Genomic DNA, 26202 nt, shown 5'->3' on the forward strand with positions numbered 1-26202 from the left:
ATTTTCCTATTAAAAATGTCCGGAGCTCCGTGACCCATACAAAAAGAACCAAGTAAATCCTTAAAACGAATTCTTACAAAATTGGCTGCAAGTAGGAAACTTACTTTGGGATACGTAAAGGAGACTTAAACATCAGTTTCTAAAAGGTACCCACTTTGGGGCTATGCTGCCACTTAACTGACGTCAAAGATCTTCCTGATTTCTTTACTTGATCATAAAAAGTAGAAAAGTCCAAGGAATGTGTCTGGGTCTCAGAGCTCTTCCTGGTCGCCACCTGGGAGGTGCTAATCTACGCATGGTACGTTTTCGCGGTGAGGAGTAGTAGTATTCTTTCTATTCTTCCTTTTTTGTTTTTTTCTTTCCCTCCCTAAACGTTGCATGGCAGATGGGCATTGGAGGATTTATTCTGTCCACAATCTATCATGTTTGTAGTTTACACTAGTGCAGTTCATGGAGACGTGGCATGTCCAGTAAGTGCACAGTGGATCAGATCACAGTCAGGTTGAGAAGACTGGTGTGGGTCGGCAGGTAGACTTGCTGGACGTGGTCCACCCGCGACCTTCAGACAGGACACGACTGGAGCTGGGCGGCACAGCCGTTGCAGCACACAGTGTGGCCTCAGGGGTGGAAGGTTGAGTTGATCTCACCCTCGCAGCATAGAACGCACAGCATGGCCTCCTTGAGCTTGCGCAGCTTCTCCTGGAGGGCCCGGGTCTGCTGGCAGCTGCCGCAGCTCATGCTGTTCTCCGAGGACTTCAGGGGAGAGTTCGGGGGGCTGGGGTCGCTACTCAGCACAAGATCCACCACACCCGCATTGTACAGAGCCCTCCTAGCATGGTCATACTCGTCCTTGGAGATTCTTTTAATATCGAAGACATAGTTCTTACCCAGGTTGATGTTTTCGTTCAGAAACAGAGAAGCCAAGTGGCGTTTCAGGTCTCTGCTGTACTGCATCATGAGGGCACTGGTCACCAGAGACACCCATTTTTAACTGACAAATCATATTGTTGTTTCTCATTTACCTCCTCAGCTTCCCTTGGCCCTCACACAACCAGATACTGTAACACTCTGATGTATGTTAAGATGACCTCATAAGTAAAAAGAGAATGGGAAGAAGTCTTGAATAAACTACTGCATTTAGAGAAGTATGTGATTATCATAATGTCCAAGCTAGTTCCCTTTCCTAGGTTAAACATTTAATGAAACAGTTTATTCCAATTCATGATTATTTTCAGACAGATTTGTCCTATTCTAGAAGAATCAGGAAACATGATTAAAAGTGCTTGTCCAACCCACGTTCATGTGCCTGATGCACAGTGAGGCCAAATAAAATGAAACATTAGAGTTTGGAGCACAGAAAGGTTTATTGCGAGGGTCAAGCAAGGAGAATGGACAGCTCAGCTCAAAAGACCCAAACTCCCTGAGGGTTTTGGGGGAAGAGCTTTTAATAGGCAAAATTTGTGGGGAGGTCTGCTGGGTGTGTGATCTTCCTCTAACTGGTTGGCGGTGAGGTAACAGAGTGGTGTTCCAGGAATCTCAAAATTCAGCCTTCTCAGGACTTCCCTTGTGGTCCAGTTATTAAGACTCCACATTTCCACTGGAGGGGGCACAGGTTCGATTCCTAGTGTGGGAACTGGGATCCCACATGCCAATGTTGCAAGGCAAAAAAAAAAATTCAGCCTTCTGGTTCCAACCAGTCTGGGGTCCACATGCTTGTGCTTAGCCTAAAGTTACCATGCTCAACTTGGGTGAGAGCCTTAGTTCCTGCAGAAGACCTCAGAGATATGTATCCGATTGCTATGCATGTCCCTGGATGAGGAACCAGGACCTTGCCCCATCACTGCACTATTGTTTCTTGACTGCCTTTCCTTTGTTTCTGCATTCTCTCCTTTCTCTAATTAGTAACTGTTTGAATCTGCCCTTTGGAACTCAGGGAAGGTCTAGGAGGCTGAAAGCCTTTTTCCTACAAACAAGAAAGGAGGGGCACAGAAAGGCTTTTGTGGAGGACTCCACAAAGTCCTGCTCAGTTTCATGTTTACATAATAATAACTTCCAGAATCAAAGGCAAGTTGGTTTTAGCCCTGTAACCACTTAGTTTTTGTTGTTGTTTTTCTTACATGGAAGATCCCACGTGACCTAAAAATGTCTTCATTATAGTTGCAAACAGAAGAGGAAGTGGGTTCACTCCTTCTTTGCTTAGGTGGATAAAATGATTCTGGGACACTCTGACCCAAGTCGCTTCAGAATTTCATTTATACTGCATGATTCTCACTGTCTCCTGACTCTAACATGATGTATCAAATATGGGTTTTATTAGAGTGCCCTTGGCTAAAGAGTAGAAAGATTATTAAATACCATGATGATAGTAAGATGCCAGCATGAGTCACATTCTCATCTCACTTTGTGTTGGTTAACCCAGAAACAGGATAGTACTTCACATTTTTTTCCAAAGCTAATCTGGGCTGCCAAAACATTTTAGACAACTGTCACCTTAGAAGGTAGACTGAAATTATAGTTATCTAGAAAAATGTCCTTTCTCAACATTTATTTACTTTGTATGTATTTCTTGGGCCAGTAGTACCATAGATCATACAGAAGGGTGGTAAAGAGCATGGGCTTTGGCTCATTTTAGAGTCTGTGCTGTCACTTAAGGGGCACCCTGTGTACCTTAGTTCCTTCCTCACCTAGAAATGTGAATAATGATAGTACTCACCTCACAGAGTTGTTACAAGGACTGTTAATATATGTAAAATGTTTAAATAGTCCCTGGCACATAGTAAGTGCTCTTTATGTATTTGTGATTATTACACAATGGCACACCTGAGGACTGGAGAGAATGTGGTTTTGACCTCTAGTACCTACATTCTAATGGATCTGATGAACTATGTCTGGAATGGCCTTTGTTAATCCTTGACTTGCAAATGGCATATGATTTCATTAAGTCAAACCATTTTTATTAGAATAGGTACTTACTTTATGTATCATATGTAAACACATGAAAGAAATTAATCATATAATCTTTTTACACCATGGTCTCAGCAGTTTTTTTTGTTTTTTTAATGTGTCTTTTTCCTTTTATTCCCCCAAGGAATCATTTTATTATCAAAAGGTGATAAATGACAAAGGTAATAAATTAATAGAAAAACAAAGTTAATTTAAAATAAATTTGTAACTAAAAAGTTAATAATGTCTCACTTTCAAATGATTTGAAAGTGGATTTACTGTCCAAAATTAAATTAAGGCTAAACTGGCAACACTAAGGAATGAATTTAGGGATTTTTTTCCCCTGCCAACAGAACAGATTAAGTTCTTAAAGTGACACAAGTTTCTGTCTTTCTTCCACTTGATAAGAGGCTCCCATTTGTATTGTCGTGGTTCACCCTGCAAATAAAAGAGAACAGTACATTTCGAATACCCATTTGATTTGTGTCACTGCTGATATCATCTGGAGTGACTCATTTTTTTTCTCAATCAGATACATTATGGTTAATGGAACATCTTGTGCACTGAAAAAAAGGGATGTTCTACATTTCATGTCTGCCTGAGAACCCACAGATTAAAGTGCTTCCTCTACTATTTGTTTTCTGAATAGATGTGGGACTGTCATTTAAACTAATTCATCATTTTCTGTAGTCTCATCTAGAAAATAATGAGGCCAAAGACTAGAGATGCTGGATTGCTTCCGTTTGCTAAAAAAAGAAAAAAATTAGAAGATAATACTTGTCTTAGTCAGTATGGGATGCTATACCATAAATACCATAGATTGAGTGGCTCAAATCACATACATCTATTTCTCACAGTTCTGGAGGCTGGAAGACTGAGATCAAGGCACTGGAAGACTCAGTGTCTGGTAAGAAATCTCTTTCTGGGTCCTAGATAGCCATCTTTTCACTAAGTCTTTGTGTCTGGTAAGAAATCTCTTTCTGGGTCCTAGATAGCCATCTTTTCACTAAGTCTTTGCATGGTGGAAAGATAGAGATAGCTCTCTAGAAACTTTTATAAGGACACTAATCCCATTCATGAGAGCTTCACCCACATTATCTAATTACCTCCCAAAGACCTTAACTCCCAATACGATAGTACACATTGGAGATTAGGATTTTAACATATGAATTTTGAGTGAATACAAATATTCCATCTATTGCAATACCTATATTTTTTTTCATCCTGATGAACAGTATCATGTGAAATAGGGTCAAAGGTGTTAGCACGCTAAGCAAGCCAACTTTTAGAGATGTAAATTGTCATTCCTTAAAACTTTGTATAAATTTTGCAACATTTAACACATACACAACCACAGTACTTGCTTATTTCCATAAAAGGTGACATGTGTAAAGACCATGGACACCCATTCATTTTTTGGTGATACCATGGTGTAACCATTAACCACATTTATAATTCAGAGCACAGGTCCTTGTAGCCAGCACAAGCAGTGTTCATATAGAGCCATTGCATTGAGGGTATGACTTTTGAGATATTTTGATGAACGTTACCTAAGCAGGACCCCTGGAAGATGATGTTTCCCTGGTGTTTCTTTCAATGGTCCAGTTTCTGAAACTATAAAGCTCTAGGATCTCCATCCACATTAGGTCCTTAAGGATGACCAATTTAAGGACCATAGGCCAGGCAGTCAAGTTCCTGAAGAAGAATATATAGTTCATATTGTTATTTGGTGACATAGTTGTCATGTGACTTATAATACTTATATAATTTGGTCAGATTTATTCTTATAGGAAACTTACATGGGAAACCAAATTATTATCATAAACTTTACATATCATAGAATAAGAGAGAATTTTATTTGGCTTTCATTTGTTAGGGAAGAAGAAATTTTTCTCTACCCTTCTAAGTTCTTCCGGCTGACATAGGAATTAAACTGACATGAGACAGATTAACAGGAGAAAGTCAAACAGAAGTTGAATAATATATATATATATGGGAGAGACGAAGAAAAACTGAGTAACTGGCCAAAATGGCCAAAAACCTCACCTAAAATACCATCTTCAGCTAAAGACAAAAGAGGATGTTGGGGGTAGTGGTTTGGGGCTTCAAAGGGGAGCAAGACAGTTCTCATGGAGATAGAAAACTAAATATTTTGTAAACAGATATTTGCTGGGCCATGCAGAAACAATTTTACACAGAGTTGACTCTGATCTCTCTGGTGAAAGCTCTATTCTGGGAACAGGCACTTTAAGTTCTTTAGGCAGCTAAGAACTAAAAAGAAAAACTTCCTGAGTCTTTTGGGCCTTGATTGTTTTCAGCTCAAAATAATCGACATTCCAAAGAGACATTTTGGTGTGCCAAATTTTGCTCCCCTGCACATTCCTAATAACATTACGTTTGGATATCTGGATACATTCACAGACACACATAATCACTTGCCAAGAGGTCTGAGCCCACTCATCATTTTGTAAGTACAACTTCATCCCTGGATGATGCTAGATAAACATTGCCAAATATCACTTCACTGAATCCCCAATTTTCTTTGTTCTCATGTTACCATTCCCTTTATTTAGATAGTTTTAAATACTTGTTAATACCATTGACTAGTCTGACATTATATTCTTTTGTTCCAGTTTCTGAATTGGCAGATACTTTGTTTTTTTTTCAGAATGACATCACATATGTCTTGTCTATAAAGATTAATGATTAAATCAGCACTCTGAGTGCTCCTGTGTACTATCACACTCATAATTCACAAGGTCAATAAAATTATTGCAATTTTCTGGTTAGTGTAGAGCACTGGTATTCTTATTATAGAATAAACATCATTTCTATACTACCCATAGTTCAATAATTTGAATGACAAAATATTCTACATCATACTGATGCTTTATAAATTATAATTTGCACATTTTTAGATTTCCTTGTGTGGCACATAAAAGCATGATTTTACCAGTTTCTTGTCATTTACTATCAAGATAATTTTTTGTTAATATCTAACCTGTGCCAAGTGCTGTACTAGGCACAAATCTTATCTTGAAGAACCTCATTCTCCTAAAGGAGGGCACAAGGTAAACAGATAATCATAATAAATTATGTTATATACAGAGCTTAGAGTAAATACAGGGTACTATGTGTTAACTGAAAAAAAAAAAAGCACAATGTAAGAGCTATGAGTTGAATTTTATTTGTTGTCTTACTGAGGACTCTAGTTTGGGAGACAGTCTCGCAGATAAATCTTGAGGAACTGCTCCAAAGAGGTAGGAGGAATGGCCAGTATATATGATTTTGGCTAGGGAATACATGCAGTCAAGCGTATATCTCAATAAAAGGTTACTGCTAGTTGCAAGGATCAGATAGCTCAGTTAATGATTTTAATGCTTTTCTATGTATGGGAAGATGCAAGAATCTAAGTTTGTTGATTTTTTTTCCCTGAAATATCTCCAGCTATCTAAGGGGCCTTTTTTTCTAAAGCACAGAGTACCTTATTCTGTTTTTGTCCTGAGTTTCTTTCAGGGTGTACTGTCAGTCAGTGACTGCAGTGGCTGATGACTTGATCCTTGTAGAACTAGATGGTGGGCAACAGTCCTTGTTTTACAATCCCCCCACTTTTGGTCATTAATTCAACCAAGCTTTGGGAAGCATTTCATGACAAATTTGTTCCACAGTGGTAGGAAGGCTTTTTCCTAGGTCAGGAAAAGTTTTCATTAATAGGCCACTCAGTGTGCTGTTATTGGTCTGTCCTGTTACTGTTAGCCATAAAAGTCTCTGGACCACCTGTCTTACTAGTCTGTTATGCTCTAGGAAATGATTCTCTCTGTGGCTTCTTCCCAAATGTGGAGTTACACTATTACAATCATTTTAATCTTGTATAAAACTGTGTATTTAGTCAATGATTTCCAGTTCCTTAGTCATCATTATTTTTGTCAGAGGCTCAGTTATATACTGGGTAATAAAAGAAAGAACAATCTTATAGAATAGGCAGAACTTAAGTAATATAGCTAGTGGCATTAATAAAGCCATAAGTAAGAAATTAAGCCAAGAACTTCCATTAGGTGCAGCCCAGTATATCCCCAGTCATCTGACCCAGTCTCTTTCATACCAATTGCTACCTTTAAGGGCCATGATATATTGGCATTTTTCATAAGGCACTCAGCCCAATTTCCTAGTGTCATTATGCTGATTACTTAGCATGATTCAGTTGTTCCCAGTATAAGGGGAGTTTTAAACTTAAGTGACTGAAGCCTGCTATTACCCATATAAATCTATCCTGTAACTGAGGAAGGGTCCCTCCTAATAAATGAGGCAGTTATGGGTTTTGACTGAAATTTAGCCAATTGCTCTGATTGAGCTTAACTAACTTTTAAAGAAAATTCATCCTTATGGCCATAATCAGAGCAAGTAGGATTATTGGCCAAGTGAGGGGACCCACCTAGTAGTATCAATAATGGCTCAGACAGAAGTGTAACTTCTTATTTTTAGAATAAATTTCCTAAGGGTCATCCAATCAGAACCTAGGAGAGGAGAAATTCACCAAGGTAACCAGAAGTACTAGACATAGGTAATTGACCATAAACCCAAGAATTTGATTGATTTTTAAACTCTGCATAGGATTGTGCACATAATAGAAAAACATTTGATTTATATGCAAAAGGTCTAAGAAATCAAGAAAATACTATAAATAATCATATGGGTCAGGTTCAGCATCTTGGGATAGCTGTCTACTTCTGATGTCATCTTTTTCTTGTCCTGATGTGATTTTTCCTCTGAGCATTGTTTTTAAGTGAGTTTGAGGTTGTCCTCTCTGTAGACCAGGCTGATGCAGGGGCCTTTTTTAAGTGGGAAATATGAATCCAAAAATCAATTCCCTTCAGTTTTGCTATATATGAACTGGTTAAGAGGACCTGATAAGGGTCCTTCCATCTAGGTAGGAAAATGTCCTTTAAATGATGTATTTCCAGTATGCATAAACTCCTGGTTATGCATAAGCTTCAGAAACTGATAAGCTTCAGAAGCTGATAAGCTTCAGAAACAAGCGTAGAGTATCCTTTTAATGATTCAATTAAACCTTACAATAATGCAACAGAGTAACAGGGAGCCATCTTGGAAGTGAGTCTTATGCAGTAAATACAGAATCCCAAATAATATTAATGATACTAGAACTTAATATCCACTTAAACATATTTTTTATTTCTAAAGTTACCCTTATTTCTACAAAATATAGCCAATTTTTCTACCAAAATATAGCTTAATTTGCTTGCAAAATGAATCTTGTTTCAGTAAATATGGCCTGATTATTTACATAAGTAGTTGATCACATATGTTATTTTAAATTGCCTTTACTGGAACTTTTCATAAGGAATCTCAGGTTGAACTTTTAAAAGGCTTCTCAGGACAGAAAAGCCATGCCAAGGAATTGCCATTGGATTCTGCCTGCAATACCTACAGATTTGGATGGATTCCTCTCTTCTCGAGGTCTGCAAAATATGTTGGGGTTCCTGCACCTGCCAGGAAGTGTCTTTCCTTATTTAGCTGATAAGGCTTCTGGGAACCCTGTGAGCAAAGTACCAGGTTGATTTTCCAAGGGGCTTTATGGCTCCACAAAGTCCATCTTAGTTCTTTAAAGCTGTCTGGTCATATTTGATTCTATACATATTCTCAAATATGACATTGTAGTCAAACTCATGCTAATATAATCAGTGTTTCCAAATTCTGGAGGGATCAGGTAGAGAGAAAAGGTAAATGTTTCAATTCTGTTTACAAAGGTATAATTTATCAAGTTGCTGTAAGTCATAATTAGCTTAAAGGGAAAGGTTTCCTTATATCTGGGAAAAAAAAGATTAAAGCCAGTAATATTTCAGACAAAAAGCAATAAAAATTATTATTCAGCCATATGTAACTAATTATTGTTGACCTATATCTTCTGTTAACAGTTTCATGAAACCATCAGATTTTCCATTAGAATTCTTTGATTTATTATCCAGTTCATTCTTAGGACCTGAAAGTTATCAGAAACTTATACTTGTCAAAAAGTGGTTTCTGGGGCTTCTCTGGTGGCGCAGTGGTTGAGAGTCTGCCTGCCGATGCAGGGGACACGGGTTCGTGCCCCGGTCCGGGAAGATCCCACATGCCGCGGAGCGGCTGGGCCCGTGAGCCATGGCCGCTGAGCCTGCGCGTCCGGAGCCTGGCTCCGCAACGGGAGAGACCACAACAGTGAGAGGCCCGCGTACCGCAAAAAAAAAAAAAAAAAAGTGGTTTCTGTGGATCTTCTAGAAGATGAAGCATTTTTGCAAAAGCATCAGGGTAAAACAATAACTATCTGTAAGTGACAAGACTTAACATGGCATGGTTGAATATCTGATTACAATGCAATTGTCAAAGAAATTTGGTTATTTCTGTAACATATAACCTCTTAAAATAATAACTAGAATTATGACTGATAACATTATACCAGGGCATATCCAAATTTTAGAAATTTCAAATAGTTTCTAGAACATTCATATTAACATTTATCCATATAATATAACCTAAGGTTTATTACCACTCATTTGACAATGCTTTCCATCTAATTTAACATGCCAAATGAGGCTACTTAATTTAATCTCTCTCTTTGAGATGTTTCAGGGGCCCTGAAACATCCTAGAGTTAGATAGAGGTCAGAAGAATTTTATTTAGAATTTGATTTGGGAAGTTAGTCAAAGATATCAAAAGGTTTTAAAACACTTGGTCAAATAGGATTATAGATCACTATGAAACAATACTTAGTTATTCACTTAATCAAAATGACAATAAAATATTTCAAAGGCAAATACAGGAAGTTATAACAGATTACTTAAACAGTAAAGAAATTTACAATCTTATCAAAAGTAGATAAAGAAGTCTTGTCCTCTTAACAGAGAGAAAACCAAATTCTACTTTTGCACCACCTTACCTTTAATATTAAAATTTATTTACTCAAATTTATTCTAAATTAGCCAGTCCTGACCACACATTAAACTCTTTTCCCATTGTCTCCTTTCCACAAACCTTCTATAACTTCCTTTTTCACCTTCAGATTGTCTCTTTTTGTCATCTTAGCCTCTTTTTTTAGGACAAAATTTCTTTCTTTTCACTTTACAAAATGCATTTCCATTCCGTATACCTACTTTATTCCTTGCATACAAAGATGTTTTACTTTTTAATTTTTAGTGGTTTTAATTAAATGTTTTAATTAGAAATATTAAGCTCTAAAAGCTTAATATTAAGCTTTTAGAAATATTAGAAATATTAAGCTCTAGTGAAAACTAAGAAGTAAGCAATTATACACTGTCTTTTACATTAGCATTCTGTAGAATGACAAACTTATAAATACTATTCATAATTTCAAAAACATGTACTTTCTTATAGAAAATGTCTCAGTGTGGTACCAAACATATTTATTAATAGTCATAAATAACTTTAGTTTCTTTGTAAGAGCCTATGCTCAGTAATTAATGTTTCAATATCTTATTTTATTTGGGAATCTAGATATTCAATAAACTTCCATCATTTAACTTAATTTAGAAAAACTCTAGTTTCAGGTTACCAAAAGTCTGGAGAAACTATTTTTAAGTAGACGCACCATAAAACGTAATTATTCTTAAAGAGTTCACCTAAAAGCTCTTACTCCATTTGTGTCTATTTAATTCACTTGTTCCCAACAATTATACTTAGATTACCCATGAAAACTTCATGAGACATTGGACCAAGCCAGCCACCATCCCCCAATTTTTTGCTAACAAATTTTGTAATAGAGATAATGTGAACTTATTTGAGTTTTAGTAAACCTACGTACAATAAAAGTACTATACTTAACTGTTGATGACTCTAAAGACATGTCTATATGAATTAAACCAACAAACTTAAACTAACTTTAATACCAAATATTAATTTAATACTGAATAATTCCCAGATCACATGAACCTGAAATTCATTTGGGTTAGTTTCTGTTATGTTTCTGAGAATTTATATAAGCACTTATTTTCTCTTAAGTTATTAAATAGAACTCATTTACAATTAATTTTGGCAATACCACCCAAAGGTAGAAACATATATTTATAATATATTGATACAGACATACATACATCCAGATAGACACAAAGAGAGATCTCATAGTTTCCATTTTTAAAACTTAGTTATGAATCAGGTATTACAATATAAAACTCACTAGTTTATGAGTAACAATTAGAATAAGTTAAATTTACTTGTTGAAGTTTAAAAGGCCTCTTTTCCCTTTTTTGTTTTAACTTAATCTCAGGAATTGGAGATGGTCTAGGTCAGAGTTCAATGGCCTGTACAACATTTACATCTCAAAGGCACAGTGAGGGAAATGCAAGCCTCCTAGAAGGACTTTTGTTCCCTTAGGGTCAGAATTTTGAAAAGATGTTTTATCAAGCTGGCTTTCTTTAACTGCATACACAAAAGCCAGTTTTGGAATGCTAAAAGAGCTCCATCTTGGCCATTTCAAAGCAAAATATTCTTAGTTCCCAATAAACTGAGCACTTGCAAGAATAAGCTCCATACGTGTTGTGTTAGTTTGTGATTGGCTATCTGACTTCCCTCTGTCTTGTTCAGAAGTCTTTATTCCTCATTTTAAAGTTGGTTTGTCAGGATAAAATTAGTATTGAAAACTGTGTGGTAGGCAGTTGTGCTGTTTGTGAGCTTAACTCCTGTACGTATTACCCTCGAATTGAGTTATTTCAGCAATTTTCTGTCTCAGTTTCTGGTTTCTCCCTCTGGCAGTCTAAAACCATCATGGGTGCTCGGAACAATGGATGGCAAATCCTTATGTGTGCATCCCTAGACAAGAGAGTTTTTTTAAATTAATGAGTGGCTTTCCCTATAAGAGTGCTGCATGGTATGAGGACTTGCCTCCACCACTCCCATAAATTTCTCAGTTGCTTGAGAAAGCTGTACCGACTGGGAAGAGCTGTGGCCCTTATCTTTGGAGCTGAAAGCTCTCGTATGGTATCTTCAATTTATTCCAACTAACCCTGTTTAAAATAGCCAGTTCTAACAAAGGCATCAGTGTCTTTCAACTGGGAAATCCAGATACCTCTTCTTGAACTTAAGTCCAAGGGAAACCTTGGCCTTATATCAAGGAGTTTAGCAACCACTGAATAAAGCCCAGGATTGTCAGCCAAGATGGGAGATCCGAGACCAGGAGAGACTCACCCAATTCATCTGGATTCACCAAGGAGGTGGATGGGCATAAGGGGCCCTTGTTGGTACCAAGGATCCAGATCTTTGTAGAGTTCACGTGAAGGAGAGCAGTCTGCTCTGTGTCCTTCATGGTTGTCAAAACTGTTGACTGAAAAAAAATAAATAAACCATACACACAGTAAGAGCTATGAGTTGAGTTTTATTTAGCGTCTTACTGAGGAATATAACCCAGGAGACTGACTCTCATAGCCCTGAGGAACTGCTCCAAAGAGATAAGAAGTGGCCAGATATATGTGATTTGGGCTAGGGAAAACAGGCAGTCAAACACACATCTCAATAAAAGGTTACTGCTTGTCATGAAGATTAGATATCTCCATTAATAATTTTAGTGTTTTTCTGTGAATGGAAAGATGCAGGAATCTGCATTCATTTTTACTTTTCTGAGAGAACTCTAATTATCTAAGGGACCTGTTTTTCCAAAGCACAGAATGCCTTATCCGGTTTTTTGTCCTGAATAATTAGAGGTTTAGGTTTTATTTTAATAGGTAAAACTGCAATTTGAATAAACCCATCTTTGCTGGAGAAATATCTGGCAGTTTCTTTGTTTCAGGTCAACATTTGTAAATACCAGTGATGTAGACTATCTCAGGATCTGTTTCCATCAATAGCTTTGTCTCCTTGCTATGAATGACATTTGCTTGCTTGTTCACAATTCTCATAACTACATATTTTTATTGGGTATTGTAGATGATAGTATATATTGACTCTGAAGTACGTTATTTTATTGGAATAATGTTGATTTTTAACTTGGCAGGCAGTTTTATTATTTGTTGTCTACATTGTCTTTGCAGATATTTGGTTTAACATTTTATTACAGTGAGTCTGTCCTAGTTCAGCACTTAGTTTAGGGCTAATCTTTAGTCTTGTGACGGTCTTAACTACAAAGACATGGCTTTTCTGGCATTTGAATGTGTTTACCAAACTACTCTACTTTGGAGATATCCAAACTGTGAACACTGTCTCATCTGTGATAGGCAAGAAATACAGCCTTTATTAAGCACTGCAGATCTTTCAGCTTTTGCTTTCTGATTGGCTCCTCAAAGTTTGTCTCACAATTGTAGAGTTTAGGAGTCAGTCATGAATTTGAGGGGAATTTGTTCAGGGTTTTCTCTCTCCTTTGCTTCTTTCAGAATTATTTTCCTCAAGTTACATCTTCTCTGGCAACTCCCCATTTCCATTCTGCACACATCAAGCCTTTAAGAATGTCGTTTCTGACTGAGTTTCATCCTCCCCGTGTTGCCCAGATTGGGGAGTGTCCTTAGGGCAAAACTAGAGGACTGCAACTCTCAATTTCTCCATTCATGCTGCTCCCTTCCTTTAGGTTAAAAACTCATTTAGCTTTTGACTGTTTTGGACTTTCTATAACTCCTTTAACTAGTGGTTCTTTCTATTTTGCTCAAATTTTATAAATTATTATTGGGAGGGTTAATTGAAGACAAACTACTCTAGTATTAATTGATTTTCAACTAAAAAAAAGCTGAAGGAATTTTTATTGGAGTTGCATTAGATATAGAAATACATTTGTGGAGAATTGATATCTTTCCTAACGAGGCTTTCTATTTGTGAATATTGTGAATGCAACTGCATTGATTTACTTATGCTTCAATGTCTTTTAAATTTTTTTAATACTTTTATGTTTTGTTACCTCTAATTTTTGTTATTTATAACAAAAGTTTGTTACATATAACAAGAACTACATGTTAAGTATGGTATGAATAGGTATGTATTTCTATTTATTTAACTTTCTTGGAATTTTTTGTGCTTCATGAATCTCAAGATTTATGTATTTCATCGATTTTGAAGAATTCTCACTTACTATAATTTTATATAGAATCTCCCCTATTTTCTCTGTTTGCTGCCGCTGGAATCCTGATTAGGTATTTGTCAGTTTTTGTAACATAATACTCTAGATATGTTTTATATTTTCCATCTCTTTTCCTCTCTGTGATGTATATTCTCAGTATTATTATTTCATTTATCTTTAATTCACCAGTTTTGTGCTCAGTTTAGCTAATCTGCTGTTTTACATTTTAATAAGGTTTAAATTAAAATCATCATCATTATCATCATGTTAGTTCCTTTGTTTTTTCAGATTTGTTTTGATAACCCCTGGTGCCTCTCTCATATTTTACTTTACCTTGAAATTATTTAAATATGTTTCTGATAATTGACTTTAATATCACATAATTCCAATTTCTGTAGTCTGTGGTGTTAAGATTATGCCTTTTGCACATTTTTAATCTTGGGACCCTGATTCCTCTTTCTTTTTTTTTTTCCTACTGTGAGTTCATGGTCAAAATAATTTCATCTGTGTTGATTCTTCAAGTCCTTCATAAAATGTAAAGGATGTGCATTCTTTTAGAAAGTATATATTTCATTTTGCCACAATAAAACAATTTGGAGCACTTTAAAATAAGTTATGATTTTCATTTGTGTTTTTGAATTTTTAGATTATGTACTTTCTGCAAAAAACTTTGAATTTGTAGATTATGTATTTTCTACTAACAGTGAGGTCAGGGCAGGCACTCATTTTGCTCTCTTCCTTTTCTAGGCCTTTTTGTTTGTTTGTTTTGTTTTTAAGCTGACTCTTTCTTTAAGTGCATAGTCTCAGTCTTCCCAGCTTCTTAGAGCAGGTCTCCAATTCAACTTCTTGCCCTTCAGGTGTCCTGGACTTTGTTTCCTATACCCAACACAGCCACCAAAACCTCTAGATCAGGTACACCCACATCTTCCTACATATATATTCTTTTAGTTCAATTTCAGCCTCTGAAATTTACTCCATATTTTTTTCTGCATCATAAATGCATTTAAAAATTTTTTGCCAGAATTATTTGGCATTTGTGTTGAGGAGTTTTTAAAAGTATTTCCTCTGACATTTTTCCATAAACATAAATCTATAATTCAATTTTGCTTTAGAAATTTGGTTTAGCAGGGTTGCATGGGAAGAAATTTTGCTAGTCTCTAGGGATTCCAATGAAACGACATTCATTTTCTTCTTTCTGAGGAGCCTATATTCCAACTATGAAAACTAACATGTAAAAATTATAGTTATTATAATGAATGGTATACTTTAGTTGAAATAATGAAATAAGAATCTATTAAACAGTAATATATGGCTGTACGTGGCTTAATTACAAATACGGTAATATAGATAAATAATATACTCATTCAAAGAATTAAGTTGTTGTAAGTAGGATTATTAAGAAAAACTATTTACAGTAGAAATGATTCAATTTGCATTGAAGCGGAGGAGAAAGGACATTAAACTCTGTAACAAGAAAATTCATTGTGGTTGAAATTGATCTGGCGTATTTAGGGAGGGGAACAGGGAGAGCGTAAATGGAAAACATACTTTATAGAGTACTGAAAGCTAAGTGTTGTCTGATTGTAAAGGATTTTAAAAGTTAGGCAAAATATATATTTTATATGAAGGATATTGGGTGCCATGCAATAAGAAATAAATCAATTTTAGAACGATTATCTTGGAGGTACACAAATGTAATAAAATGACAAAAAGAGCAGGTACAGGACCTCCAGAAACTAAGTTTTACTTTAGTTGAGACAGGAAGGGATGAGTTAATATCCATCATTGTAGATAACAATCATGGTTGTATTAGGAGAGAAGAAAATGAGTTCAGAGACATTCAATTTGGAGAGATGCTTATCACACAAATGCAGGCATAACATAGACAGTTCATACCATAATTGTGTTCATGGTTATATGACTAGAGGGACATTGAATTTGGACAAATTATATTTTCTTTATTTAATTGAAATATATACTTTAGATATAAATAGGATCACTTTTAGAAACATATTAAAATTTGATTAAATTACTTAAATGATAGTTTAATTTGTTTTCAAGTTTTCAGTGTCCAACAAGAACATTTTATTGTTTTTTTCTAAATTGATGAGAAGTTGGTCATGAAATATACTTTAAAGAAAAACAGAAATTATGTAAATAAGACAGTTTTTGAAAATGTTTATCACTCACTGGATATCAAGAAAATCATATGAAATACTAAAAATAATAAATACAACCAAGGAATTAACAATTTAGCCTTGAAGTTGCTTCTTTAGTTTCTCTTTTTTGTTCATTAATTTATTCATTCATATCAAATTTATATTTAGCTTGAAATATTAGGGTCAGAGATGAACAGATCTGTGAAAGATAAAATGGTCTTTTCATAAATTTTATTTTAACGTATTCTATTTATATTGTTTAGATTTTCAGATTTGGATTCATCATAACATATTTTAAGACTAATAGGTTCAAAAGGTTGTAATACGAAAACTTAAGCATAAACACTGTAAACTGATTTAGGTATGTTATGATAATAAAATGGTGAAGTAAACAAATATATCTTTTCCCTCACAGCATGTATAATGTAATGAGGGATACAGATGATTGGGTAATAATGACTTGGTATAATGAATATTATGGTGGGCGAAAATCAGGATGTTATAAAAGCACATAGGAGAGACCTGAGTTACTCATATTTGCAGAGTAATTGCATTTGTGTCAATATTCCTCAATTACAATACTTAATAGACTGAACTTGCACATAATGAATACTTTTCAAGTCTTTTTAACTTAACATCTAATGTGATTTAGTGGGCAAAATATTTTGATTTTTGGTAATCTTTGGAGGAAAATTAGACGTGGACTCTATTTTTTTTTGATGATGATATATTCCCTTTATGTCCAGTAAAGTAATTGTGTTCTTCGTGTGCCTCACATTTCATACCCTGAATGTTGACTTTTTCTTTTCATATTTTATGTTATAAGTAGAAGGAAGACATATCTATTGATTTTTCTTGAACTATAGCATTAAATGCAGCACAGATGTGGACAAAATGTTTCAGTAGCTCTCTAAGAAGTAAGCAGATTTTTCTGTGTATACCATTCAACCAAATGAATTACAGATTAGTTGGACCGAAGCTTTTTGGTTTGATATAGTTCCACTTATTACTTTTTTGCTCTTATCTTTTGTGCTTTTGGTGTCATACCCCCCAAATTGTTGGGAGTAATAAAGACCAGGATACACTTTCAGTTCTACCACTTACCAGCTATTTGACCTTCTATAAGTTCTAATTATCTAAGCTTTTTACAACTCATGTCCTTAAATATCGATTGGGATAACAAGGGTCCTTACTTCAAGGAGTAGTGAGAATTGGGAGAATTAAATGAAATAATGCCTGTAAAAAGACTGTGCACATGAGAAAACCTTAATGAATGTTACCTTGGCTAATATTATCTTTAAAATACGACCTACATCTTCAGCTGCTTCACTCACTTTTTCATTGTCTTCCTGCAAGCCAAAAGTTTTAGTAGATACTTGAACTCAAGTTTATAAAAATAAAATGTGTATGTATATATGCATCTATAGGTTTATATAGATGTGTATCTGTATACACATGTGATACATATACATACATATGCTTCCTTGGGAGACTCATAACCAAGGGACCTTTGACAATGATATTCTTTTTCTTGGGATGTGATACAGTCTTGGTGGTGTTATCAGTAACTAGGTCTATTTGATAAAAGTGAATTGCAGAGATAAAGAGTAAGATTATGCATGTAGTACACAAATGGTTGAAGATAAAATGAAAATTTCCATTTCCTGGAAGAAAATAGCATTTGTAATAAAGAAAGTACATATGATGCTATTTCTTTAAAAGATAACAATAGTAATAACAGTGATTATAAGACTAAGCATTTCCATTTATTTACCATTTATTCTGTGCACAGGCACTCTTTAAGGGCTTTTCCAGCAATTGTGCTTTAATTCTTACAACAACCTATATTTTATTCCCATTTTCCATATGAGTTAAGAAACAATATTCAAAGTTGATAGTTTAGCTCCCAAAAGTGGATTGAAGCCAATATAGTGGGCTGTCACTCAAGTGCCTAATTTTATTTAATAATTAAAAGTTATTTTACCTTTGATGCTGTCCAGCATGGAAATATTTTTTTCCTAAAGTCATTTGTTAAGCATTTTTCCTCACTATTCAACACACATTATAAAAACAATAGACTTGCTTCTCTGAGTCTGTCTTCATTGTAATACTTAATAGATACATAACTGAGAAAGTCATTGAAACTCTGAGCCTCAGTATTTTTCAAATTTTAAAATGGGTTTAAGTTTTACAAGTTACTGTGAAGAATTAAAAATAACAAGTACAAAGTGGGTGGCCCTGATATGAGAGAAATTCACTAAATAGCTAATTATTATTACTGTAACACAGTAGAATTTATAAAAGTAGGCTTTAGTGTTTGGTTTATTCTTCTGTGTATGTGCATGCCAAAAATTTCTATTGCAGGGTTTGCAAATTTAGCATACACAGTGGCCACAAGGCCCCAAATGCATGTTAATTCAAAGCCATCTGCTGCTGCCCTCTTCTCTACAGAAATTTTAACTTTTCCCTACCTTCTTCTGGACATATTCTTACAACTTGAGAGCTAATTGGTATTTAAAGAGCCCCTAATGTTGTTTTGGTTGTTAATTTTCATACATAGGAAACTTACAGCTTCTGTGTACAAAACATTTCTCCAGGACTGCTTATTTTATTTTACTATTTTATTTTATTTTAGCCCTGAAAAAAAAACATTTTATTAAAAGTACATCAGCTTTACCTGATATTTAAAATACTATTGGTATAATACAAGGAGAAAGATGGTTGTTAAATTTAATACAAATGACTTCTGGCTAAATCTCTTTACCACTCTTTACTGCACATAGAATAAATTTAAAACCTAAACAATACTCTGCCTGATCTGGCCACTACTTACTGCACAGTCTAATATTGCACTGATATTCTCTTCACTCCAGCTGTACTGGCTCTCACTTAGTTCCTTAAAACAAAACCTTTCCTAACCTCAAGTCCTTTGCAAATATAGTTCTCTTAGTGCAATGCTCTTTGCTTTGCCAAGACTGGTTTTTTCTGTAGGACTGCATATTTTAAAAAGAGCTTCCTGAGCCCTACTCCTAGGAGTTCTTATAGTATGTCTGGGGTGGGGTCCAGGAATCTGTTTTGCCAGTCCCATTTAACATTGTCGACTGAAAAAAATGCACAATCTGAGAGCTGTGAATTAAGTTTTATTGGGGGCAAAATGAGGACTATAGCCTGGGAGACAGCATATCAGATGGCTCTGAGAAATGGCTCTGAAGAGATAGGGGGGAAGGTCAGTGTTCTATATGATTTTAGTGAAGGGGGGGTACACACAGTCAAGCACACATTGTGGCAGACGCTGTCTGCTAGTCACGAGGAGCAGACGTCACCATGAAGGATTTTAGTGCTTTTCTGGATATGAGGAGATACAAGAATTGGGCTCATAAATTCTTCTCCTGACAGTACCTAACTATCTGAACGCCTTTTCTGCCAGTTTTTCCCAGAGCACAGAGTGCCTCATTCCCGATCTCCACCTTGAACTCCTTTCGGAGGGTGTTGAAGGACAGCAGCTGCAGTGGCTAGTGACTTAATCCTGGTAGAACCAGATGGCAAGTGCCATCTGGGATGGGATTTGTTACATCACCTCATCCTGACAACAGATCAACAGGTGAACTCAGGGTGAGCCATTGAGGTTCAGAAAGCTGTACACATTCCCCAGGGTCATGCAGAGTCAAAATCTGAACCAATGTTTCTTGGAATTCTAAAACTTTCACTCATAGTTAAAGAGGCTAAGTGACTTGTCCCAGGACACCAGGTGAAGTCTGACCTAGAAATCCAGTGTTCATTCTCCCAGTCTAGTGCTCTTTTGACACTCACATAACATGTGTCCTGTAGAGAAGAGCAGATTTTAATTACAGATTAAACAGAGACAACTGAACTTAATGTACGTCTAATCTTCTCAACTTAGTTTGCTACCTGATTTTTCAAATAAAAACAGGCTATCGGCTTTTTAGCTAATTATATTTTTTCCAAAAGTTTAACTTAACTCTGGAAGGTATTTTCCTTTCTGTAACACTATCATCTTAAAGCTTTTTAGAAATTATTTTCAAGTGCACACTTACTTCCTGATGGAAAAGGAGTTCCTATATCCCTTGAATTGTTCCATATCATTGTCATTCTCAAGTCAATAGCTTTAATACTGTCTTCCCCTAGTTTCTTTCTTCTGTTCTTCTATAATCTGTGTAGTTCCTTCACTTTAATTTCTTTCTCTCTCCCTCCCTCCTTACTCCTTCTCTCCGTCCTTTTTCCTTCTTTTCCTATTTCCTTTGTTTAGTAAATATTAATTGAAGTGTTATTAAGTAGATGTCAGGGACAAGACCACATGTTTGATAAAAAGAAACAAACCTACCTGCCTGCCAGGAGCTCATCTTTCAACATTGCATCCTCTGTCCTAGCCCTAGTAGATCCTAAATAGTTTATGTGAATAAAAGTTATATATGAGAATAGAAACTGTAGCATTACTTTGTTTTAATACTTAGGTATAAAAAGAAAGTTTAAAAAAAATACTTGCTACCACCTAATTTTAATGTTGAAGACATTTCTCTTCAAAAAAAAATGTTTAGATTTAAAAAGAAAAACAGTTAAATTTTACTTTGTCAGGGAAAAAAAAAGTAATCTTTTGGGTAAGTGAATAATGCATGTACAGTCCTGAAATTTGCTCTGTTTTCTATTTTTGACCACTGCCTTCACCAAGATTTTACAAGGAGTAAAGACTAATTATCGAAATTTGTTCCTTTAAAAATCTATTCCCTACTTGTGAAATGCACTAAAACAGTCAAAAGGTAGGTAATGGGGGAAGGACAAGAAGCAGCAAGGAAGAAAATCCACGTGTTAGCTCTTCTGTCTCAGGGAACAGGAGCTTTGACAGCACACCAAGTTATCATTAGTCATACATGACAAACTGAAACCCATGAAGCTGGGACACATTCCTTCAGTAATGCATCTGTGGGGACGTGAAAAGGATTGGAAAAGGCTGAAAGCTAGAAAAGCCATTGCTTTTCTAAAGTGTCCAAATGAGTCTTTCTATGGTGCCCTAGTTTTGTGAGCTCTGCCTTCAGTCTTAGGTCTATTATTTCGTTTTTTTGTTTGTCCTTACGATTTGGAAACATGATGAGAGCTTACAGTGAGAGATGAATTGACTCAGGGAATTTATGCTTTGGTTCCAAGGAAGAAAATACAATTTTCAATCCGATAGCATATATATTTTATATGCCTTATAGTAGATAGATATAAATAGAACTACAGAAAGAGAGAAAGAGGAGAGAAAGGGAGAGAGAAGAGAAAGAAAGAAAAAGCAAGGAGGCAAGCAAGCAAGAAAGGAAGGAAGGAAGAAAGAAAGAAAAATGGAAAGAAATGAGGGAGGGAGGAAGGAGAAGGAGAGAAAGAGAGAAAGAGGGCAAGAGGGAGAGAGATTAATTCATTGAGAGCATATTGATGAAATAAATATATCAGTAACTGCAGAAAGAACAAGTCAGCAATAATTTCTATATTCTGAGACTGAATACAGAAATAATGAATCAGGCTCTTTCCTCAACCAGAAAAAGGAAACTTTTTGCACACTTATTCTGCAGCAAGAAAACAAGGAACCAGAGGAGAGGAGGAGAGATACTCATATAGAGATGTATGGCTCACAAAGTGCCAGTCATTCCTATTTCACAACCCCGGGCATCCTCCTGGGAGAGTTTTCCTGAGAACTTATTTTTAAAGTATCTTGAGAAAGTTAGAAATGAATTTTGTAGACGTAGTTTCCCAGTCAGTGTTTTTCAGTATAAGAAATAATTAAGAGGAAAATGTTTCATGTTTTGGTTGGGTTTGATTTGGTTTTACCTTTTATTCTGGGTCTACAGAAAACAGTTCCATTTAGGGAATCTGGAAAAGAAACGTTTTTTAAAATATATGTTTACTAAGATTTTTTTATAGATTTAATTGTGTGCAAATGTCAAAGTGTATGTTGTGAAACTACAACTTGGGAGTTAGGTCTTTAAAAGTGTATTAAATATGCAGTTTAGGGCTTTAAATTTCACTTAAAAATATGCTTATAGAGAAAATGTTCCTTTAATTCATCTATGCCTTTGATCTAATATTCATTAAGTATGAGAGGCATTCTGCTAGGCATGGGATATAAAGCTGTAAGCAAAGCATATATGATTCTGGCAAGCTGAATACTGTATTTAATGGGATAAATGGAGTATAAACAAGTAAGTACACAATATAACATTTTAAGTGGAAAAAGGCACTATGAATAAAAATAAGTAAATGTTATGAGAGGGAATTAAGGAGTTATTTAATTTATTTGGAAAAACAGGGAGGAGCTTACTTTAAAAAAAATGTGTTATATTGCAAAGGGGAAGGAGCAGAGACCAAAAATGAATGTACAAAAATGAATAGCCCATATGTTGTTCTGAATGTGATAAAAAATTGTTTTTATTGATTATTTACACAGATTAATACCGTATTTTACCAGCATATACAAATTCTTTAAAATGGCAGCAGTGTAATAACTCTAAAGGATTGAGTACAATATATACAATTTGTAGAAAACCTCATATGTACTGAATAATGAACACTGGAAAGGCATAAGAATACCAAAAAGAGATGCAATTTTTAGTGTCTACTGTGACACATGCTCTATACAATTGTCTAAAGACATGCATCCAGTCTGAGCCTATTTCTCACAAGAACTCAATATGGAAGACATCACTAACTTAGGCCATTCAACTTTTCCATGATCATACAGCTAGTATGAGAAAGCAGCAAGATAAAAACAAAGAATTATCTGATTACACGCTTTTCCTTCATTATTTTACTGAGATTTTAAACACACTAAAAGAGTTTGAATAATGTGGGAAAACAGGAAAAGTAAGATCTTAAATTTGCATCATGATTAGCCTGATTTCTGGATATAAATAATGTTAATGATCCAAATCAAACACATTCAACTAACACACTTAACCCTTATTAAGAGAACTTGTAGTTAGTTTTAATGAGAGATTTTCAACAATTTTCTTGAGCAGACCACAAGGATAAAAATCAAACATGTTTTAATAATATTTTCCCTCTCAGTGGGTACTTGTTCTTTCAATGTTGATGAAACCCTAGGATTTAAATCCATTGATTGACAATTTAAAGTTTCTTGTTTTTCTCTCATTTTTATTTCACTTTCTATTTAGGTTTCCTGCAGCATTAGTGCTCTGTGAAACTAAGAGTGAATGAATGAACAATCGTCATTCATACGCTCTAATTCTACTCTAGATATTTGATGATAAAACCATTTTTACTTCCCGTTGTTGGATATCATTTCAAAACTGTAACCAAGGGCTTCCCTGGTGGCGCAGTGGTTGAGAGTCCGCCTGCCGATGCTGGGGACACGGGTTCGTGCCCCGGTCCGGGAAGATCCCACGTGCCGCGGAGCGGCTGGGCCCGTGAGCCATGGCCGCTGAGCCTGCACGTCCGGAGCCTGTGCTCCGCAACGGGAGAGGCCACAACAGTGAGAGGCCCACGTTCCGCAAAAAAAAAACAAAAAAAACTGTAACCAACCCAATTATAGTCACAGTCAGCTTCCAAGTACACTAGTGAGATGCCATGCAATGTCTTCAGAAGGTATTTCATGTAGTTTTCCAGTTCAAATCAAGTGTATCCATCGTTAATGTTGTACAATGATGAATGAAAACATATATACATAATTTAAATATACATAATACTTAAATATATGATTATATGTGTATATATCTTTTCAATTATGGTGGTTTTTTTTTTTTTAGTATCACAGTTAAATAACTGGGAAGGACCTAAGAACGTGATAGTGAAGCTTTCAAACCTAAGGCAACTTGATTGCAGGACACACAAACACAAACGCCTTTGCATTTATACAGATTCCTTTTGTTTTCTATTCTTAGAACCTCAACCTACTGGCTCACTCGCATCCAGTCTTTTCTCTACTGCAATGAGAATGGGCTCCTGGGCAGCTTTTCAGAAGAGACGCACTCGTGCACGTGTCCCAACGACCAGGTGGTCTGCACGGCCTTCCTGCCCTGCACGGTGGGCGACGCGTCCGCCTGCCTCACCTGCGCCCCTGACAACCGCACCCGCTGCGGCGCCTGCAACACGGGCTACATGCTCAGCCAGGGGCTCTGCAAGCCCGAGGTTGCCGAGTCCACCGATCATTACATCGGCTTCGAGACCGACCTGCAAGATCTCGAGATGAAGTACCTGTTGCAGAAAACGGACAGGCGACTAGAGGTCCATGCCATCTTCATCAGCAACGACATGCGCCTCAACAGCTGGTTCGACCCCTCCTGGCGGAAGCGGATGCTCCTCACTTTGAAGAGCAACAAGTACAAGTCGAGCCTGGTCCACATGATTCTGGGTCTCTCTTTACAGATTTGCTTAACTAAAAACAGCACCCTGGAGCCGGTGTTGGCCGTTTACGTCAATCCCTTCGGAGGCAGCCACTCTGAGAGCTGGTTTATGCCTGTGGATGAAAACAGCTTCCCCGACTGGGAGCGGACTAAGCTGGACCTCCCCCTGCAGTGTTACAACTGGTCGCTGACTCTGGGGAACAAGTGGAAGACATTTTTTGAGACAGTGCACATCTACCTGAGGAGTCGCATCAAGTCAAATGGCCCCAACGGCAACGAGAGCATTTACTACGAACCTCTGGAGTTCATCGACCCTTCCCGGAACCTGGGTTATATGAAAATCAATAACATTCAAGTGTTTGGCTACAGCATGCACTTTGACCCGGAAGCAATTCGGGACCTGATTCTGCAGCTGGACTACCCCTATACTCAGGGATCCCAGGACTCAGCACTTTTGCAACTTCTAGAGATAAGAGACCGTGTAAATAAACTCTCCCCACCCGGTCAGCGTCGTCTAGATCTCTTCTCTTGCTTGCTTCGTCATAGACTCAAACTGTCTACTAGTGAGGTGGTGAGGATCCAATCTGCTCTGCAGGCGTTTAATGCCAAATTGCCAAACACAGTGGATTATGACACGACCAAATTATGTAGTTAACCATAAATGTCAAGCACAACCCAAAATCTTGAAGGAGTTTTTACAGTGCTTTTGTGGAACGGTTTATGTTTGGAAGAGTAAATTTAAATTGTCTTTTCAATATCTGTCTTATATCAGTCAATAACATTGGATGGCAATTTACACACATGAACTTGCTGACAATGAATATATTATACTGCAGTTTTGGTTTCTGAATGAAATAAATACTGACGCCAGTCTAGAAGACATTCTACTTTTTACAATAAATTTCATTTGTAATTTTATATGTTCCGTGGCAATGCTTTTGTGCATTACATCCTCTAGAGGGAACATAAAAAAATACCAATAAAATTTTGTAGCTGAACAGTTATTAAAAAGAAGTGCTGTGGGATTCCTTTTTTCCATGAAATGAGTTCTATTTTGATATAGCTTGTTAGAACCTGGGGAAAATTCCCCAAGATATTTTAATTGAAACACTTGAAGGTCCCTTTCAACAGACTGTAGGGGAAACTCAACTAGGTAGAATGCTTAGCGTTCAGTTGTATTTTTATGGTTAACAGCATAATGGCAGTGCTTTATTATCTATACTTGTAAACCATTCCTAGAGACACCATCATTATTAAAATAAACAGATAAACTTATTTCGCAGCTAAATATCAGAACATTTTGGCAAACATACAGAAAAGTCAGTGTGATTATAAGCACATCGTGGAGAAAGTAAACCCTTAATTTCCTTAGCAACTTGCTTTATCATTCTCTTTCTACATTCTAACAACCAACACTCAGCATACTCTGCACAATCATTTTCAAGTGCTGAAAACCTAGTTATTCCAACACTGTACCAATGTCAATAAGATAACATTTCTAGAATTCACAAATTGTAATGTGTTGGTGTAAAATAAATGATCAAGTAACTAATTCAAGTGTAAATAGACATTTTCTTTCCTCTCAGAGAAACTAGTATTACTAAAGTATATTTTGAATAGCAAACTCTTTCAATACAAACCAGTTTTAGTCCAAATTTTTGGTTTGAAATTCCCATATTACCCATAGTGTAATATCAGATAATAT

General features: G+C 36.0%; 1 protein-coding gene across 2 annotated transcripts in view; it reads left to right on the forward strand.

The window, feature by feature from the left end:
- Positions 1–25152, forward strand: part of BRINP3 (BMP/retinoic acid inducible neural specific 3) — a gene marked incomplete at both ends in the record, with an annotated part of 415743 nt that extends 390591 nt beyond the window's left edge. For both annotated transcript variants that reach the window (XM_082857555.1, XM_082857556.1), the window contains one exon: positions 24036–25152. In XM_082857555.1, coding sequence (XP_082713681.1) covers positions 24036–25152 — 1117 coding nt within the window. The remainder of the gene's footprint in view (positions 1–24035) is intronic.
- Positions 25153–26202: the final 1050 nt, after the last annotated feature.

This window comes from Leucopleurus acutus, assembly GCF_964270905.1.
Source record: "Leucopleurus acutus genome assembly, chromosome: 2".
NCBI classification, from domain to species: Eukaryota; Metazoa; Chordata; class Mammalia; order Artiodactyla; family Delphinidae; genus Leucopleurus; species Leucopleurus acutus.